This window comes from Crocuta crocuta, unplaced genomic scaffold, assembly GCF_008692635.1.
Source record: "Crocuta crocuta isolate KB4526 unplaced genomic scaffold, BGI_CrCroc_1.0 scaffold356, whole genome shotgun sequence".
Lineage (NCBI taxonomy): Eukaryota > Metazoa > Chordata > Mammalia > Carnivora > Hyaenidae > Crocuta > Crocuta crocuta.
In genome coordinates, this window is record NW_027527550.1 from 371,905 (window position 1) to 392,075 (window position 20,171).

General features: G+C 35.0%; 1 protein-coding gene across 1 annotated transcript in view; it reads left to right on the forward strand.

The window, feature by feature from the left end:
- LOC144234778 (leucine zipper protein 2-like) overlaps positions 1-20,171 on the forward strand; it is a gene marked incomplete at its 3' end in the record, with an annotated part of 391,662 nt that overhangs the window by 209,509 nt on the left and 161,982 nt on the right. Inside the window, exons 3-5 of the mRNA XM_077768067.1 lie at positions 3,267-3,337; positions 8,943-9,024; positions 14,186-14,248. Coding sequence (XP_077624193.1) covers positions 3,267-3,337; positions 8,943-9,024; positions 14,186-14,248 — 216 coding nt within the window. The remainder of the gene's footprint in view (positions 1-3,266; positions 3,338-8,942; positions 9,025-14,185; positions 14,249-20,171) is intronic.

Sequence of the window (20,171 nt, forward strand, 5' to 3'; positions counted from 1 at the left end):
AGTTTCTCATAGCTTCTAAAATCAATTTGCCCCTTGTGTTTTTTATATTATAAAATGATGAACAGTAATTATGACCAAGAGCTAAATGAGTATAGGAATGATCTTTAGAAGAGAATTTTGAATTCTGCAAAGGATAGTTCTCAAGATTCTTTAATAAACCTCATTTCTAAACTGGATAAATGCCTTAGAAAGGAGACAGTCCGCTATGAAAATGTATGACTGCTAAGTGAAATCCCAATCAAAAACCAGAGACAAGATCTATATCTAATAAAAAAATTATGAAATACCTGATGATATATTTTAATATTTGATTGAATATTGAAATTATTGAGGACATAATGTACACTAAAAGCTTTAGCTGTGTTACAGGATTTAATTTTCATAATATGTCTTTGAGATCTCTACTATTAATGTGATTTTTCTTATTATACATAAGGCATTATGCTTAGAGAAGATAAGTTATTTTTGAATGTTGCAAGTGAAGCCAGAGTTTCAATACAGGAAATTTGGCTTCAGGCCTTGTCTGTTAGTTACTACACTCAACCATGTTTCTGAACCATGTGGAGTCACTGCTGTCCTTAGCTTTCTATTCCATGAAGTTGATAATGCTGATGATGGTGTCAGTCACCCATACAAGTTTATTGAACATGGTCAAGGTCTTATATTAGGTATTCTTTGTAAAATTTTTGTTTAATTTTTACATGAATGCTATGCTACAGTTGTTAGTAGTTTCATCTTGTAAGTGGGAAAGCAAGAGTTAGAGAAGGATTAAGAAACTAAGACACAGAGAGAATCAGGTGGCAGATCAGGTATGTGAGCCCAATGCCCAAGCTCTTGTTCCTGAAGTTATGTTACAACTTGAGAACATTAAAAAAAAAAAAAAAAAAACAAAAACCCACCCACATTCCATTAAAACACAGAGGCCTGTATCAGGGCGTAATAGTGCTAAGATAGAAGAATACACAGAACGTTAGGAAAGCCCTGACTCAGATACAAAGGAAACTAAGTCAATTTCCATAGGCAGCTGATACCAGAGTTACATCTTACCATTAAGTAGAAATTCACCAGTTATATGAGGCTACAAAGAATGTTCAGGATGCTTGCACCTTCTCTGAGGCATGGAATACTTGCGACTTTGAGATTATTTCAAGGATATAGTTAGATAACCATGCGTGGTCAGGAAACTCAGTGTGTCTGTACCAGCAGCCTAAGTTAAGACACCCAATTACAATCTGGAAAATTGCTTGATAGCAATGTATAATTTCGATTCATATTTTTTCAAAGGGTAACAATCCTACCACTAAATGTAGTTTCAATTTTTAAAAAGCCTTTCTTTTTCTCATTTTCTATAAGCCATTGTGCAAGATATTTTTCATTTTTCATCTTATTAAATCCTCTCAGCAACCTCTTTGCAAAATTAAGGTAATATTTTACTCATAAAATGAGGAAGCAAGACTCAAAGAGGCCAAGGAAGTGCCCAGTCCTACATCTAATAAATACTGATTCTGGGTTTCAAACTCATAGTGAATAACTTCATAACCCATTCCACATTTCCCCCCCATTGGGACTTCATGAAGATAAGAGCTTGAAAGTTGTTATATTCTTCTCTGTAACCATAGCCCCTGGATGGGATTGTAAGTACTATGTTGATTAATTTATAGATTATCAACCTTTAGTATCCTTAAAGAAACTAAGAATATTTTCCAAGAAGTAAATCCACTTTCCCGGACATTGCTGGGCAAGTAATAATCAAGGACGCCCAGTCCTTCTCATTAGATACACTTTTCTGACTTCTATCTGTATCTACCCTTCTCATTTCTGCATCCCATGTTCTTTTTCATTTGCTTCTTTTGTTTCAATATTAAATCTCTTGAAGACAGTCATCTGCTTGTTCTTGGTTTCCTTCAGAATGCTCAGAAGATAGCAGATCGTCAACAAATGAATAAGCATTAAGTGGTTTTCCACGTCTGTTTTGACCTCTGACATTTTTTCTCATAAATGTCTAAAGTAGACTGTTCAAAAATCTCATCCCTGTTTTTCACCTAATAAAGTCAAAGGGCAGATTTTGTCACCTGCCTCAGGACATATGACCATGATGCACTTTGAGCTATAAATCCCATGATTGGCAATGCCCTCCACCCCTTCCTCATCCTAGCTTCTTTATCTGTTATATAAAGCTATTTTTTCCAAATAAGCAAAACACCGTTTATTGGCTGTTTCCTAATATGACCTCTGTTGGTTATTTTAGGGAAGAAGTTTCTCTTATATAGTTCAGCCTACCACATCGTTAACAGAATGCTGATACTGCTGTATGAAAATTATCTGATTTTAGCACTCGAGTATACAATTTGTGAAGGCAGATGCCATGCCTCTGCACAGGACTTTGCATAATTCATGATAATATTTGTTAAATAGATATTAAGTAAACAAAGTGTTTGCCATTCCTAAGATTGTCAATTTTCTGCCCACCGTGACTGTTCTTCCTATAAATAATATCACTTCCCCTTTGTCTCAACTTCTAATATCAAGACAGATAGGTTACCCTGTTAAATAGTTTATAGAGTATAAATAAGAAAGTTCTTAGGGAAGGCTTAATGGGACAGATTCTATAATGAGAAGAGCTCAGTGGGCTTTTCTGTTGTAAGTCACAGTCTGTGGATGCTGGATTTGCCATCAAACACTAATGACTGAGGTGGTACATATTTTTTTTCTCTTAATACCCTATCTTTTCATACCAGTTACAGTTTTACATGTCCCTCATTTTTTCTGCGCATTCTGCTGCATTACTCATTAAGAATAAGTAGACAAGACCAAACAGGTACATGCTTTTTGGCCGCTTTGATCTTGAATTGTGTTATTACTTAGCTTATTCAGAGAGGTCTTTTATGTTCCTTTGTATTTGTAGAAACTATGCCAGAGCTGGTTTAATATGTCTGCAAAGAAGACAGTAAAACTTCAACTGAAGAGCAAAAGATGTGGTTTCTACTTACTTGTAGAGAGTCCTGAGTATTAGGAGAGCATTCTCCCCTCCATCAAACCTCTAAAGCCTGAGACTCTGCGTATCCCCTCTCACACTGGGCACACCTGTATTGTGTTTGGTGTCATAAATTCCCGTGTACAGCCTTAGAGCCATGAGGACCATCACAGCCTCATTTGCACATTCTTGTTCTGGGGGCATAAGAGCAGTCACAGCTGTACCATAGAGACAAAAGTGAGCCTCACTGTATCACTTGAATAAGATTTCCTTTTCCCACTTTTCTTAACAGTCTTTGAAAAATGATGAGAAAACTTCCAAAACTGATGTTCAGAAGCTTCTGGAAATAGGTCAGAGACAAAGGTAAGACTGTGCTTTCCTTTAATTTTCTCAGTTCTTTTCTTTTTCCATAGTGTCAAACTCCACATTCAGAAATTTCACAAAAATCACTTCCTTCTAAATGCATGAATTCATTTATCTTCTTACTTGAATGGGTGAGAATCTTGCTCAGATGCAGATTTGTATACAAAAAATCTATGGTGGGACTTCAAATTGTGCATTTTCAGCAAGTTCTCTGGTGATGGTTACGCTATGCTGCTTGTCTGCAGCAGGTCACAGAGTGTTCATGGATCCATGGTATTTTCCTCTATTATCCTAGTAAGAAAGATGCTGATAAATCTGCCCATAAATGGACCCAAAACAGTGACCTCAGTGGGCCATTTTTAATAATACCAAAACTTGATCATAGTGATAATGGTGGGGAGGTAAGGAATGGGGTAATCTTATTAACAGTGTAAGTAGAATTAGTCTAATCTTATTAGTGTTGGATTGTGTGTGTGTGTGTGTGTGTGTGTTTTTTTTTAAGAAGTGTGTTGTGAGTAGATTTCTATGCAGTATTAAAAGCTATATGATTTTAAATTGCCTCTCAAAGGAAAAAATATATTTTAAGGTAGAAACAAGATAGCATTTGTTATACATTTACTAGAGGCTCTCTTAGATGCTTTATATATGTTTTCCTATTTTACTCTCACAATTACCTTATAAAGGAGATATGATTATCCCTGTTTAATAGGAACAAAAGTGTTGCTCTAAGGCTTAAATGAGTTGAAGAGAGTTGTATTTAGTGGAATTTGTTCTGCTGTGTCTCACCTGGGGCGACACCCTTTCACATTAATTCACTGATCACAAAATATAAAACTCCAGAGCAGCTTACACACACTATGTAGTCCCTTCTCACGGTCTTATATCTTCTCCACTGTCCTTGCCTCTTGACCCAGAAACCTCTCATTGACATATATTCAGATCAAGCTGATGACACATTTAAAATATCAAATTGACTGTCCTATATTGACTTGTTATTATTTCAATGAAATTATTATTTCTTTTTTTAAATTTTTTAATTAATGTTATTTTTGAGAGAGAGAGAGAGGGAGAGACTGAGCGTGAGCAGGGGAGGGGCAGAGAGAGAGAGGGAGACTCAGAATTTGAAGCAGGTTCCAGGCTTTGAGCTGTCAGCACAGAGCCCAAAGTGAGGCTCAAACTCACCAACCATAAGATCATGACCTGAGCCAAAGTCAGACGCTTCACTGACTGAGCCACCCAGGCATCCCTGAAATTATTATTTCTTAATATGAAATTGTCTTCAAAGTCCAGTATTAAAGAGCTTGTATAAAATATTCCCCTAGTATCTTCCAAAAATAGTGATTTTATTGGTTTGAAATAAACCTCCTCTAAAAACGTGGTTAGGTTTATTAAGAATTTCAGATCACCATCTCCACATTTGGTATGGTATACACACTACCAGATGATGGGCCAGGTCTTTCAATGAAGGGACAAAACAGACCAGATATTTTGGAATTAAGATTTTAACATTTTATTCAAAATTAGAATGCTTGTTTAAAATGTGTAACTTGTATAATGTATACAAAGTTAGAATGGAAATTTTGGTAAATTCTAACAATAGCTAATTTTTCAAAAGGATATGACATTTGATACATTAGCGTTTATGATTTCTTAGAAAGATATAAAAATCATGTTCACCTGAAAGGAAGCTGTGTCTCTCATTTGATTTTTTTTTATTTTAAAGTTTTTTATTTATTTCTGAGAGAGAGAGAGAGAGAGACGGTGTGAGCAGTGGAGGGTCATAGAGAGAGGGAGACACAGAATCTGAAACAGGCTCTAGGCTCTGAGCTGGATGTCAACACAGAGCCCGACGCGGGGCTCGAACCCACGAACCGCATGATCATGACCTGAGCCGAAGTCGGACGCTTCACCGACTGAGCCACCCAGGTGCCCCTGTGCACCTCATTTGAAAAGAAGAGATACTAATAAACAATAAAACAGAAAAAATATTATCTTAGAATATAAAAATATGAACTAATTGCAAATTTACAGTGTCATCTGAGTCTGAAACAGTGCCATGCATCGTAGATGCCACTTGCTATACATCCAGCTGTCAGTAACCTTTCATCCTTTGGAATGTTTGCCACCTGACACTTACCTGCAACAATGGTTCCTAGAAGTCATGCTTCTTTTATAGGACTCCAACATCACTCACAGTTAACAGGCCCAGAGGTGACCACCAAGTCAAAACCAAATCAATTAGAAGTTTCCTCTTGGAACTGTAACTAAGAGGCATCTAATCAGTCTCTCTGTGTAGCTGAGACCAGACTGTCAGTAAGTAAACTCAGAAGCTATGGGGTGGCCATATGTAACTGTGCAGAGAGAGCAAAGAGTGTCTTTCTGTTGAGACAGAGAAAGGAGTGTGTGTGCATTCATGTACATATTTTTGTATGCACGTGTGTGTATATGAGAGAGAGCAAGCACACCAAAGTTGTGTTGGCTCTTGAGTGTTACATTTTAACAGCCTGGATGATATTTACAGAAGAGCTCCAGATCTAAACCATACCATATAAGGAGAGAGTGTGTACTTTGTACTTACAAAGTGGAGATTTGGGGGGTTGGAGGGTAACCTAAAGTGTCTGAAAACTGCCTTAACAAAAATAATAAAACATTTTATTCTCTTTGGTGGTTGGTGGGTAGAGATTCTTAGAAGGCAGTTTTGGATCCTTTGTACCAAAGGATTGCACAGAATCATGTTCTCTGAAAACAAAAATGACACATAGGATAGCGGCAAGTTGTCCATCTGAGATGTTTTTACAATACAAGTTGGTAACCACTTGAAAAAAATGCCTTCCTGTAGTGTGATTTGGGTGAGTATGGTTTCATATTTGCAATGTGATATTGCAGATGTATGTAATAGCTGGTCCAAATAGGACCCTAGAGTAGCAGCAATAGTTGGGTAAAACCCTAGAGTAACAGTGATAGTTGGTGGAGGGAGCCGGCCCATGAGCAAGTCAGGAGCCCTCTCTCATAGGAGTATAACTATTCCAAGGCTGTGAGAGAGATTCAGGACCGGCTAAAGCACAGGAGCTGTGGGGATGTGTAGAAATAAGCCTAGCGGGTAAAAGAGAAGATGGAGATATTCAGAAGTTTCAAAAGATCAACTTTACCATTCTGTCTGATAGATTTCTTTGATGTGAAAATGTGTAGAGTCCTCTACTTTCTCCAGTGTTTGTTAATAGCAAACAGTGCTTTAACAGTTTATTTTTGTTTTACTCCCTACATTGCCTATAGATGTCAGTATGTGGGAATTTTTGAATATACATACATACTCATTTTTATTTTTATAAAATATATTTTATAACTTTAAACTATGTGTATCATCTAAAAATAAGTGACATTTTTAAAATTAAAAAATACTAAAAAGATAATTGGTCATTATAAAATTTTAGTATATTTTTTACCAGTTGGAAATGTAATAGCTTGTGTTTCCATTCAGTGCTTGTTAATTATTTGAGTGTTAGAAATAGCGTGTAGAGGGGTGCCTGGGTGGCTTAGTCGGTTAAGCGTCCGACTTTTGCTTAGGTCATGATCTCGCAGTTCGTGGGTTCGGGCCCCACGTCGGGCTCTGTGCTGACTACCAGCTCAGACCCTGGAGGCTGTTTCAGATTCTGTCACTCCCTCTCTCTCTGACCCTCCCCTGCTCATACTGTCTCCCTCTCTCTCTCCTAGAAATAAATAAAACATTAAAAAAAAATTTTTTTTTAAAGAAATAGCGTGTAGATCCTTGATGCCTTCATTCTTTCTTCTCTCCTTTCCTCTCTCCCTCTGTTCTTTCCCTCCTCTGTTTCTCTCACCATAGAGGTAGTATAATGACTTCAGAGTTTGAACACATAGGTTCTAGAACACAATTTCACTACCTTCCTCTGTATCAGTTTTCTGCCTGTAGTATTATGTCATACTTTGATGTGAACCTTCTTAGAGTGTCTGATGCATTGTAAACCTACAATATATGTAGATATTTCTATTAGATTATATTATGCCAAAAATGCTCTCTGTGGAGGATAGCAGAAACAATAATGGAAGCCCCAGTTTTAAATGTCCATATATGAAACAGTCCTGATCAATGCTACCTGTTTGAGGAAGGAATAGAAACTGAGACTTAAATCCACTCTAAGCACCAGCATGTTACAACCTTCACCCGGGCAAACAGTAATTGTCTAAGAACCAACTTGACCATAATTATTTTATAACTTGTTCCAATTATATTTTGCTTTGACAAAAAAAGTCCAAATTGATTTTAACAATCCTATTGACTCTCACTAATATTCCTGAAATTGAGACTGGGACCTAAGAATTTCTAGAGTAGGAAATCTGGGAGCATCATTAAATCCCGATGGATGAAAGAACAGCCCGCAGGTGTGCAGGATGTGATGGGCAAAGAATGAACTTAGGGACCCAAGAGTACTGCTGGATGTTATGACAGAGATCTCATATTTGTTAAGTGATTGTTTTCCAGGCATTGTGCTAAGCATTCTGCCTACATTGTGTCATCTAAACTTCACTACAAATCCATGAGGTAGCTCTATTAGTGTTCCCATTTTATAGATGAAGAAAATGGGTCTAAGAGGGTACAGTCTTATCCCTAGTCTCTGTAGTATGATTACACACAAAGATTTCAGGGGTGAGTAGTCTTTTGGCCCAAGAATGGGAATTTTAAATTAGTTTGAGTCCTGCCGATAAGGCTAGGAAAGGTTTCTGTTTGGCTGTTGCTATTGCTTTGAAGGAGTTTATCCCTGTAGCCAGAATAAAAGACACACACACACACACACACACACACACACACACACACACACACACTTATATACTAAACTTTATCTGGTATCAATTTTTTGATGCGGTAGCTTAGGTGATAAAATGAAGGCACAGAAAGATAGTATGATCTGTCATATGAGTAAATCTTAAACCCTTGATACGAATGTGTAATTATGGAAATGTTTATATTTTTAACAAGTGAACCAACGTCCATGTACAGAGCTTGAGACATAATGTGTAATAGATGCAGACAAGTATTTCTTATATTATCCCCAATAAATGAGGCAGTGCTCAAGTCTGAAATAAGTCTCTTTTCTTTTTGTTTTTATAAAAAGTCCCAGGCCTTATAAAGCATGTCTAAAGTATACTGCCTTAGAATTAATCAATTAGGAGCATCCACAGGGAGTTGTAATTTTAACCTATCAGCAAGTCTGTGGCAACTTTTCTTTTTTTTTCTAACCAGCATGTTCATACCCTGGCATGCTGTCACTAAAATTAGCTTTTCGACTCTAATCATTATATTGATTTGATTTAATACATTATGCAGCTCACAGATGATTCACATGGTGGAATTCTTATAAGACACAATAGCAAGGCTATTTCCTTTAAATACAGCTTGCCTTTAGTACTTGTTACTTTGAGAAAACTTTGTTACTAGAATCCTTAGATACATCCTTATGCTTAATTGTGTCCCTATATACAGTTCTAGTTATCTGTTTCCTAAATATACATCGACACCAAAACCCCCTTTCATAATGTACATAGGAAATAACAGAATTATGTTTCTCTTTTGCTCTCTATTTTCTGCTAGAGAACAAATGAAGTCTCTCCAGGAGGTCCTGCAAAATCAACTTAAAGAGACATCTGAGAAAGCAGAAAAACAGCAAGCTACTGTAAGTATGTTTCTTCTTTGTGTCCTTTGCTTCTGCGCTGGGAAACATTTTTTTTCTTCCCTAAATTGCCATGGAACAAACACACCTGTAAAAAATAACAGAACACAATAAAGAAAATTCAGTCACCAAAATCATAAAAATATTTGGTCAGCATTCATTTTAAAGAAAAGAGTTTTGTTTTATTTGATCATTAGGGGAACTTCTAATCTCCAATCCTCATTTACGGATGAAAACAGAGGTCAAGAGTGAGACAAAAGTGCTGGTGTCACCCCACACCAATGGCTTCAGAAATGTGTCTTGTAACTGACCTTGAGCTGAGTGACGCTGTACAGAGCCCCACCCCTCATCCCCTGAGCAGGAATCTCTCAGGGGCGGAGCCGTATTCTTTCTGTTGATTCAACTCCACAGGTGATTCTGATATGCCCCTAGGCTTGAGAATCAAACTTTTTCACAAATATTCTCACTGGATTTCTACTTTATTCTTCAAAACCACCTTATGTACCAGTTATGGGGAATGGACCTTTTATCTTGTTTCTAGGACCTGAGTCTATTTTAAAATATAGTGTATTAATGGAAAATTTAAAGTGCAGTTAGACCAGCAGATCAGGAAATGACTACCGTGGAAAATATAGTTTATTTCTCACAATTCCCAAAAGGGATGGCATGCCATGTGACAGGTGACCACCCATGGAAGTACTTACGTAGGTCATGAGGCAGAGGGAACTGTGGGCAAGTGTCTTTATGGTGGTTTCTGTGGGAAGGAATAGGTGAGAAGGGGTAAGCAGGGAGAGGAGGAGTCAGTGTGAATGACTTCTGCAGGCTCTGAGACATAGGGAATGCCCCTAGTTGTCTGGTACCTGAGCCTGGGGAGATCAGGGCAGGTTTATAGTGGGTTGGCCTGTGAGAGCACACCAATATAAAACTGGGGGCCTGGGTTGGAGGCTCTATGTTGGTCAGTTGGTCTTTGAAAAGCATGTCACCAGGAGGAATTTTTCTGTGTTGGTAATTGAGTAACTAATATGCTTTAACCCAGAGTCAAGAAAGAGGTAACGACAATCTTGATAAATATGGGATTGAAATATACTTATTAAAACAATTATTTTTTTCATGTGCATCTGATGGGATCTAGAAAACAGATTCCATAGTACCTCTTCCAAATTGTGGTAGACTCAGACAGAATGCTTTGTGCTTATTCTCCCTCTTTGAAAATTCTTAATTAAGAATTAAACTAATTTGTATTTTTAAGCTTTTTCAGGAGTGTGAATAATTATTATTTACTCTTTTAGGAAGACTGTTGGTGTAATTGAAGGTTAGGTAAAAAGGAGAGATAAAGATAATTGTTTACTCTCAAATGCAGGGGAAAAACTGGATTTGCTTCTGCAAATGTTATGCTATTTTAAATTTAAGAGCTAATAATTTTATGTGCCACCCTTGATTAGATATCCAGTAACTATGCCTTTTCCCATACAAATAGCAGATTGTGTATTTTATGCAAAAGTTGTTTCAAATATACCAATTGATAAGTCCATATTAAAGTGTTATGAAACTTAAAGAATAAACTTAAATCATAAAGATATGAAAGAAGAAAAACTTTATGAAAAATTAAACTGAAGAAACAGTAGAGCTGTCATCATCTAATGCAACTTGAAAGCACTTTTTAAGAATATGGTAACAGTTTTTATTATCCCTGAGCAAATAATGGAATAACATATCTTTCAAACCTATGTTCCTCATGAAAGTCCTAACAGACAGCAAGGAAGAATGAGCATTCATTCTCTGTAACCAGAGTAATTAAAGATATTAATGTTCATTGGATGCATTTCACTACTCTTGTTAATTTTTATGGCTTAACTTGCCCTAAGTGAGACATAATTAGTTTAAAGGCAAAAATTAGCTTCTAGCTTTGACTCTCATTAAGAATAAAGAATTGCTATGTTCTTACATTCTTTGTTCAAAGTAAATAAATGATAGTTTCTGTTTCTGAGAATTAAATTCATAACTATCTCTTGAGAATGCTTATTTTTTTCCAGGGATGTCGAAACCTGCTGGAATCCTAGACCAATGGTTTCAAAATGCTAATATTTTTTGAATATTCTGAATATATTTTAGCTCTTGAATATTGAACACTGAGTTCTCAAGATTCTCTGTCCTTGTTTCACATTTAAATAATTATATTCTTTATTAATGACAACTAACTTTGATTAAGAGTATAATGAAAATTGGGGGACCGGGCTGGCTCAGTTGGTAGACGATGTGACTCTTGATCTCAGAGTCTAGACTTTGAGTCCCACGTGGGCATACAGTTTACTTAAAACAAAACAAAACAAAACAAAAATCTCCTGTAGCTACTTCTAAAGGTTGTTTTGAAGTAATGTATGAGAAAACCCCGTTATGTGTTTATATGTAAAAATAATTATTTTTAAAGTTAATTATAGATAACATTGAATAGTATCAAAATGTGAGGATTTAGGAAAAATTGGGGTCCTTGAAAGAATAGGTCATTGATATAAACAAGATGGGTATTTTTTTAAGATTTTTATTTTATCTTATTTTTAGTAGGCTCCATACCCAACATGGGGTTTGAACTCAGGACCCCAAGATCTAGAGTCTCTGCTCTACTGACTGAGCCAGCCAGGTGTCCAATATAAGTAAGATGGCTTTATGTAGTTCATGACTTAAAGACAAATCTGTAATATATCAGATTTTTCTAGTACTTATAAAGTACTTAGGAAGATGTAGCNCACTTCAAAGATGGCTATCTGAAATAAACACACCACTAGACAAAGAGCAGGGCCAAGCCCTCCCCATCCCAGCCTTCAAGCTCCTGAAAAAAAACCGGTGCTCCTTTGTTTTGGAGATCTTGGTTGATTTCAGTAACTGACCTTTTGGGCTGACTGTTTGTTCTCTTCCATTGTTTTTAATTTTCATTCTTATGTTTTAAATTTTCCTACCCTTCACCCCTATAAATAAAACCTCAGGCCTAAGCTCTCCCAAGCTCTTTCTACCTAAGGCCTCACTTTGAGGCCCCAGATGAACATGTAACTTCCAGAACTGGTAAGTTCATTTTATTTTTTTGTTTTTTAAATTTTCAATTTCCAGATGATATTGCTGAGGGTGTCTGGTAATCACACTAAGAACAACAAAGGCTGGTCCGGCCACAAGATTGGTTATCTATAGGCTGAGACAGTATGAAGCAGTAGAAATTGGTGCAAAAGCTGTTTATTGGGGCATACACTATTGCTCTACATACATATCTAATTTCGAATGGCATCAAGCCCTCCATTGATTCTTTTGCTTTACCAACCAAATCAAATTATCTTCTTAAAGGGACAAAGCCTGTGACTTCATGTTTTCAGGTTACTGTGTTAGTATCTTCATAGTTCAAATTTACCCTGAAAATTATTATGACCAAGACAATGATCATGGTAGTTCTCAACCTTCTGCTTGTTTTTTAATTTTTTTTTTAATGTTTATTTATTTTTGAGACAGAGAGAAACAGAGCATGAGTGTGGGAGGAGCAGAGAGAGAGGGAGACACAGAATCAGAAGCAGGCTCCAGGCTCTGAGCTGTCAGCAAAGAGCTGACAGTGGGTTCCAGTGTGGCTGGAACCCACGAACCTTGAGCTCATGACCTAAGCTGAAGTCAGACACTTAACCGACTGAACCACCTAAGCGCCCCAGCTTCAGCTTATTTGATATGCAATTTGACCATTCAAAATTGGTTTATATTTCTACTACCATTTGAAGGAAAGGTACAAGGACCCCTACACAAGCCAGAAAAGAGAGTGTTTACATTTGTTGTAAGGGTTTACACAATACACAAAAGGAAAATGTACAAAAACATGCACAATACTAATAATACACATCAACTTTAGGATAGTGGTTATTTCTGGAGAGAGGGAAAGAAGAAAAATTAGGTAGGGCTTTAATACTAAATGTAATAATTTTTTACATGGTTTGAAGAAACTTGGGCCAAATATTTACAGTTGTTTATTCTTAGGATTGTGCCCAGAGATGTTTTACATGCTACTTCTTGGTTTTTTTGTTCATTCTGAAATCTGTCAGAACTGTTTTTTTTTTTCTTTTTAAAATCTGTGTATAAAGGGAACATTGATTTTACTCCTAAACATGATTTCTACTGACTCAGTGTATCTCCATAGATAATGCACATTACCAGTCTCTTGTATCATTCCAGGAATCCGCTAAGACTGATAATTGTCCCACTAGGTAAACAGGGTGCTGACCATTATAAAATGTCTGGTCCAAACTGAGATATGCTGTTAGTGTAAACCATACAGTGGTTTACTGTAATATATACCACAAACTTTAATGTCAATTATATCATTTACCATTATGTGTCAAAATATTTTGAATATATTGAATTAAATAAAATATAGTAGTGAAATTAATTATATCTGTTTCCTCTTTTTAAGAAAGATGTGACTATGAGGAAATTAAAAATTGGAGAAATGAAATATTACATCCACTATCATTAAAGTTACTTTTATCATAGTGAACACTCAATGACTATAAAGTCTCAAATTTGAACAACTATGCTATTCTTTCTTTCTTTCAAAATACTCAGGCAGAAATGCTCAGGGAGAAAAGGTGCTATGTTTATGCAAATATGCCTTGAACAACTGACCTAAGATTACAGGTTCCAACAATATCATATTCAGAAGGAAATATCATAGTTTCTTTGAGGTAGTATTAGAACATTCTGTGCTTTTGAGATCAGAAATATCACCATGCAATTGCTTTCTAAGCTGACACTGATCAAAATTATCTGGAGAGTGTTTTATGAATGGAGATTTCTAGGCGCAACCCAAGAATCTAGCTTTTTGTTGTTTAAATTTTTAAAGGACCACATTTTTTTAAATTCGGGTTTAAATAGTTAGAGAATTGCAGTTATAATATGCATGGTTTCTTAATTTAAAAAATTAATCTTTTACTACATGAGAAAAGACTTTTTATGATCCATGGATATATGTGTGAATTGCGCAATGAAAGTTTGGTTAATAAAAATTTTAATCCTTTGTTCTATTTCAGTATTTGTTGATAAAGAGTTAATCTTTGTATTATGCTTCAAAAATCATGAAAATAAATTTATAAATCCATAGAAATGAGTTTGAAATGTGCTTACATAATATTTTCATTTTCAGATTAATTTTTTAAAGACTGAAATGGAAAGAAAGAGCAAAATGATCCGAGATCTCCAGAATGAGGTAAGATGTATTTCAGGCAAATTCTATAAGTCAAAAACAAAAAACACAAACCCACATATAGATTCATCACAAGTTTTGGAGCATTGATCACATGCAAATTTGACCTTCAGTTATATATGAATGGAAAGGAATTGTATCATTAAGAATTTCAAAGAGTAGATAATCCCTACTTTTATATGTATTTGAAAATTTTATTAGTTCCTACCTCCCTTATTCATTTTCCTTCTAATTATATTTTGCTTGGACTATTTTAAAAATTAATTTTCATTTCATAAATTTATCTGTCCACCAAATGACATCACAGTATGTAAAGAAGGCTAGATAGAAACTGACTACATGCAAGAAGAGTTAATCTAGAATGAAAAGTTTTTTTAGAATGATCTTCAAGTAATGTAAAGTTGAACAGAAATAGCCTGGAGCAGTGTAAGGACCCTATAAAATGCTATATATATTTTTTTGATTCTCTGTCTTGTAATACAACTACTTTATTTTCTATAATTCCTCCATCACATTTCTATTTCCACCTTTTCATTTCCATTTTCTTGAATGCAGTTAGTTAATTAGGATTCTTAAGCCATAATTAATTAATGATACATTTTCCTTGATCAATGTCACTAATTATGGTTTATTTTGAATCCCAAATCAGTCTAGACTTTCCTAGATTCTTTATTTTCTCTCATTCCTTTGTTCATTCATTCATCTATTCCTTTTTATTTTTAAGACATTTGAACAATAGATCAGCTACATTATTCACATTATTCCTAAATGGTTTCCACCTTGATAACAAGTTTAAGAAATAGGCTTTACAAATGTTTTGATATCAAGCATCTATCGTCAGTACTCTGACATTAAAATGGTTTATCAGGTGTGTGAAAAATGTATAGGAGAAAGGAAAGCAAGAATTTTAAATGGCTTTCTGATGATTCAATTGTATTTCCATTTCTTTATAATTAGTTTTTCTTCTGAGTGTTCTTAAGAAACTTAAGATGGAATGGACTTGATAATGGTTTCCGTGAAGCCTAAATCTTCTCAGTGAACGAGATATCATCCAGTACACCCAGTATTCCAGTAACTCTGGTCTACTGGTATTTTCCACTAGGAAACAGAGAATCAATTGATGGTATACATTCACCATTAGGTTTCATTAAATAAGTCATTAAATAAATTATTCATTAAACAACTCTACTTATCAGTTATCATCTTGCAGATTTTCAGTGTGATGAAAATGAGTAGTAAATTTCACTGCAGAGCTTATGTTTAGCAGATATTACTTCTGTAAAGTTTTATTTGTTTTAGATTTATTCTACCCTAATTAATTATTAATTAATATACTGTAAAAGTATCCCCCAGAAACAAAATATTTGTTCCCTATATGTATTTGTTATGAATAATTTATAGTTTGATTTTAAAATTGATTCCTTCTTATAGTCTAGACTTAAAAAATTATCTAAGAATTAAAGTTAACTGATGATGCTTAGAGATCTAAATTAGCTTATAATCTTCCATTATCATACAAATGTGTTCTTATTGTTTGTATGTGGTATCTCATTGTGGTTTTGATTTGCATTTTTCTGATAATTAGTGATGTTGAGTATCTTTTAGGTCTGTTGGCCAGCTCTATGGACAAATGTGTATTTAGGTGCCCTGCTAATTTTTTTAATCAAATGGTTTATTTATTTTTTTTGTATTAAGATGTATTGATTCTTTGTATTTTGGATATTAACCCCTCATTGGATATATCATTCGCAAATATCTTCTCCCATTCAGTAGATTGCATTTTTGTTTTCTTAATGGTTTCCTTTGCTATGCAAAAGTTGTTGTTGTTTTTCCCTAATAGTTTTGCTTTTCTTTCCCTGGCCTGAGAAGACATATCCATAAAATTTTTGCTAGGGGTGATGTGAAAGAGATATTGCCCGGGGTGTTTGTTTGTTATTAGATTTTTATGGTTTTAGGTTTCACATTTAGGTCTTTAATCCATCTTAAGTCTATTTTTGTGTAAGGTGTAAGAAAGTGGTTGAGGTTTTTTTTTACATGTGGCTGTCCAGTTTTCCCAACACTATTTTTTGAAAAGACTGTCTTTTCCCCATTGTATATTCTTGACTCCTTTGTCATAGATTAATTAATCATATAGGCATAGATTTATTTCTGGGCCCTCTGTTTCATTGATTTATGTGTCTATTTTTGTGTTGGTAACATACTGTTTTGATTACCATAGCTTTGTATATATCTTGAGAAATAGGACTATAATAATTCTGTTTCTGTTCTTTCTCAATATTGTTTTGGCTATTCAAGTTTTTTTGTGGTTTCATACAAATTTTGGATTATTCTAGTTCTGTGAAAAAAGCTGTTTGTACTTTGATAGGGATTGCATTAAATCTGTAGATGGTTTGAGTATTATGGGTATTTTTAACAATATTAATTTTTCAATCCATGACCAAGGCATATCTTTCCATTTGTTTTGTCATCTTCAGTTTCTTTCATCAGTGTCCTATTGTTTTCTTAATATAGGTCTATTACCTCCTTGATTAAATTAATCCTAGATATTTTATTCTTCTTGGTGTAATTGTGAATGTGATTGTTTTCTTGATTTCTCTTATGCTTCATTATTAGTGTATGGAGATACAACAAACTTTAATACATTGATTTTGTATCCTGCAACCTTACTGAATTCACTTATCAGATGTAGGAGTTTTTTGGTGGAATCTTTAGGATTTTCCACATATAGTATCAGATCATCTGGAAATATGACAGTTTGGCTTTTTCCTTACCAGTTTGGATACATTATATTTATTTTTCTTGACTGATGGTTGCAGCTAGGACTTCAGGTTCTATGGTGAGAGTAGAAATCCCTGCCTTGCTCCTGATCTTAGGGGAAGGACTCTCAACTTTTCACCTTTGAGTATAATATTAGATATGGATTTTTAATATATGGCCATTCTATTGAATTTTTCCCCACTAAGCTCTTTTTGTTGATTATTATTACAAATGAATGTTGCACTTTGCCAAATGCTTTTTCTGCTTCTGTTGAGATGGTCATATGGTGTTTATCCTTCCCTTTTTAAAAAAAATTTTTTTCATGTTTATTTTTATGTTCTAATGTTTATTTTTGAGAGAGAGAGAGACAGATCAGGAGCAGGGGAGGGGCAGAAAGAGAGGGAGACACAGAATCTGAAGCAGGCCCCAGACTGTGAGCTATCAGTACAGTGAGGCTCAAACCCACAAACCGTGAGATCATGACCTGAGCCAAAATTGCATACTTAACTGACTGAGCCAGCCAGGTCCCCCTGTCCTTCCTCATTAATATGATATATTACATTGACTTATTTGTGAATATTGAACTGCTCTTGCATCCCTGGAATAAATTCCACTTTATAGTGGTGAATTATTTTTTAATGTTTTTTAATTGTTTTTGCTAATATTTTGTTGAGAATTTTTGCATCTGTGTTCATCAGAAATATTGGCTTATAGTTTTGTTTTTTGTAGTGTCTTTGTCTGATTTTGGTATCAGAGTAATGCTGGCTTTATAGAATGAATTTGAAAGTTTTCCTTCCTCTAGATTTTGGAATAGTTTAAGAAGAATAGGTATTAACGCTTTAAAAAAAATGTTTGGTAGAATTCACCTGTGAAGCATCTGGTCCTAGATGCTTGTCTCTTGGCAGTTTTTCAGTTATCTGGTTTTGATGTCCCTTATGCAATACTTTTTTTTTTTTTTCCTTGCATTCAATCACTTGTTTTGCATTTTGTATTTGGTTATTACATGGTTAGAACAAATATTAAAACTTTTCACCGGGGTGCCTGGATGGCTCAGTTGGTTAAGTTTCAGCTCACGTCATGATCTCACAGTTTGTGAGTTTGAGCCTCATAAGTCAGGTTCTGTACTGACAGCTCAGAGCCTGGAGCCTACTTTGGGTTCTGTGTCTCCCTCTCATTCTGCCCCTCCCCTGCTCATGCTTTGTCTCTCTCTCTCTCTCTCTCTGTCTCAAAAATAAATAAACATTTTAAAAAGATATGTATAAAATCATTTGCACCAAAAACTAAAACAAAGGAAAAAAGCCTTCTCTGACTTCCATATATGTGATAATTGCATTATCATGTGATATAGACAGTCTCATGGACTCCAAAGATTAGAAGCCTCTTTGACTTTGCACTTTCAAAATACCCTGTCTCCACTATTCCTTCCAATGTTTTTTTTTTTTTAAACTATTCATTTTACCCCCTAGGATAAAGTAAGTTTATCTATAATGATCATAGGTATAAGAAAGACTCAAAGAATGAGTAAGATGGCATGTAGATGTTGAAACATTGGAAAAATTAGACATTATGATAGGCATCTTTGATTAGTTGAAACTCATTAAGGAAAGGTGTGAGTTTGATTATCTCCAGGACTTTTTAAAGGAATATATAGTTGGCAATACTTGATTTAGTTTGTATCTAATTAGTAGATGGAGATCAATGGGAGGGAGAGAGAAAAAATAAAGGAAGTAGGGAGAAAGTTGCCCCCTCCCCCCACCAAGCACTACTTTTTATGGTGGTTTGTTTTAAGACAGATTCTTATGATTGATTATTTTCTTGAGACTCATTCAAGATAGTTCAAGGTAAGGATAAAACAAGTAATCAAACTAAAACTAATAATAACAAAATCACGAACCGTAAATGTGGGCCTCACTCTGCCCAGCGATGGAGATCAGAAATTTGTCAAATCCCCTCTCTCAGTAGGTTTTCCTTCTTACTATTTCATGGCTCCATTTTTTTTTTCTCCTTCTAGTTTCTCAATTCTTTTGCTCATCTATTTATTGCATGGCTCGTAAAGTTTAAACTGACTCTGAATTACTAACATGACTCCTCTAGTTCCTACTAATAACTGCTTTAATCTCTTTTTACGTTTGGTTTTATTGCTGTTGTTATAAGTGACTGGGAGGAAATTATTGCCACAGATCAAGTCACTGACCAATCTTTAGATTTCCAAATAATTCCAAATAGCCACTGACATTATCCAGGCATATGAGGAATAGAACATGTGATTTTAGATGCAGTACGCCAGTTTCTGTTCTCATCTATGACAAAAAGAATTCTCTGCTAAGAAAAAAAAGGGATTTATTAAGTTATATAGTGATCATACAAGATTGTTAGGAGAACTGAATATATAACTTGTAGGCTGAGCTTTAGGAACAACCACAATATTCCGCCGAACTGGTTGTATTAAGGCAACTCTATCTCTCCCAAAACCAGGAAGCTGCCAGCCAGCTAGATGCTCCCATCCCTGTATTTAGGTATCACACACACTATCTCTTGTGCATCAGACAAGGGATAACATCTATCCTGCTTTCTCATGTAAACTAATTTCTATATCTACATATATATTGCAAGGATCATGTTTGATTAGCAAAGCCCCAGTCATGGAGTCATGTCTGCCCTGGAGCTATAATGAACTTTAAAAATAGAGGCGATTTGTTTGTTTTATTTCTAGTTTGGTTTCCTTAAGTTTTCTTTGTAGATATGGGTTTAACACTATGAATAACTTTCACATTGTGAAAACAGTGTTCCAAAATTTGGTAGGCTGTGTTATTAACAACTTTTCTTAATAAAGGTTTAGAGTACATGATAACCTGCTTTAGTATATGACAGACTGTCCCTAAAGGGTTTTGAGTACTTGCTGTAAGTACCACTGACAGACCATTCAATTATGTATATGTGAATGTTACAATATCTTGGGTATATAAATGGCATTTTACCTATCCTTATTATGTTATTTTAATTTTGCTTTTCTCTGGATTTTTCCCTCAATTAGATGATGACTTTTTGAAGTTAGAATCCTATCTTCCCTAAAATATTATAATTCACATTTTTATTGTAATTGTATTATCGTTTTTGAGAGAGAGAGAACCTGGGCAGGGGAGGATCAGAGAAAGAGGGAGAGAGAGCA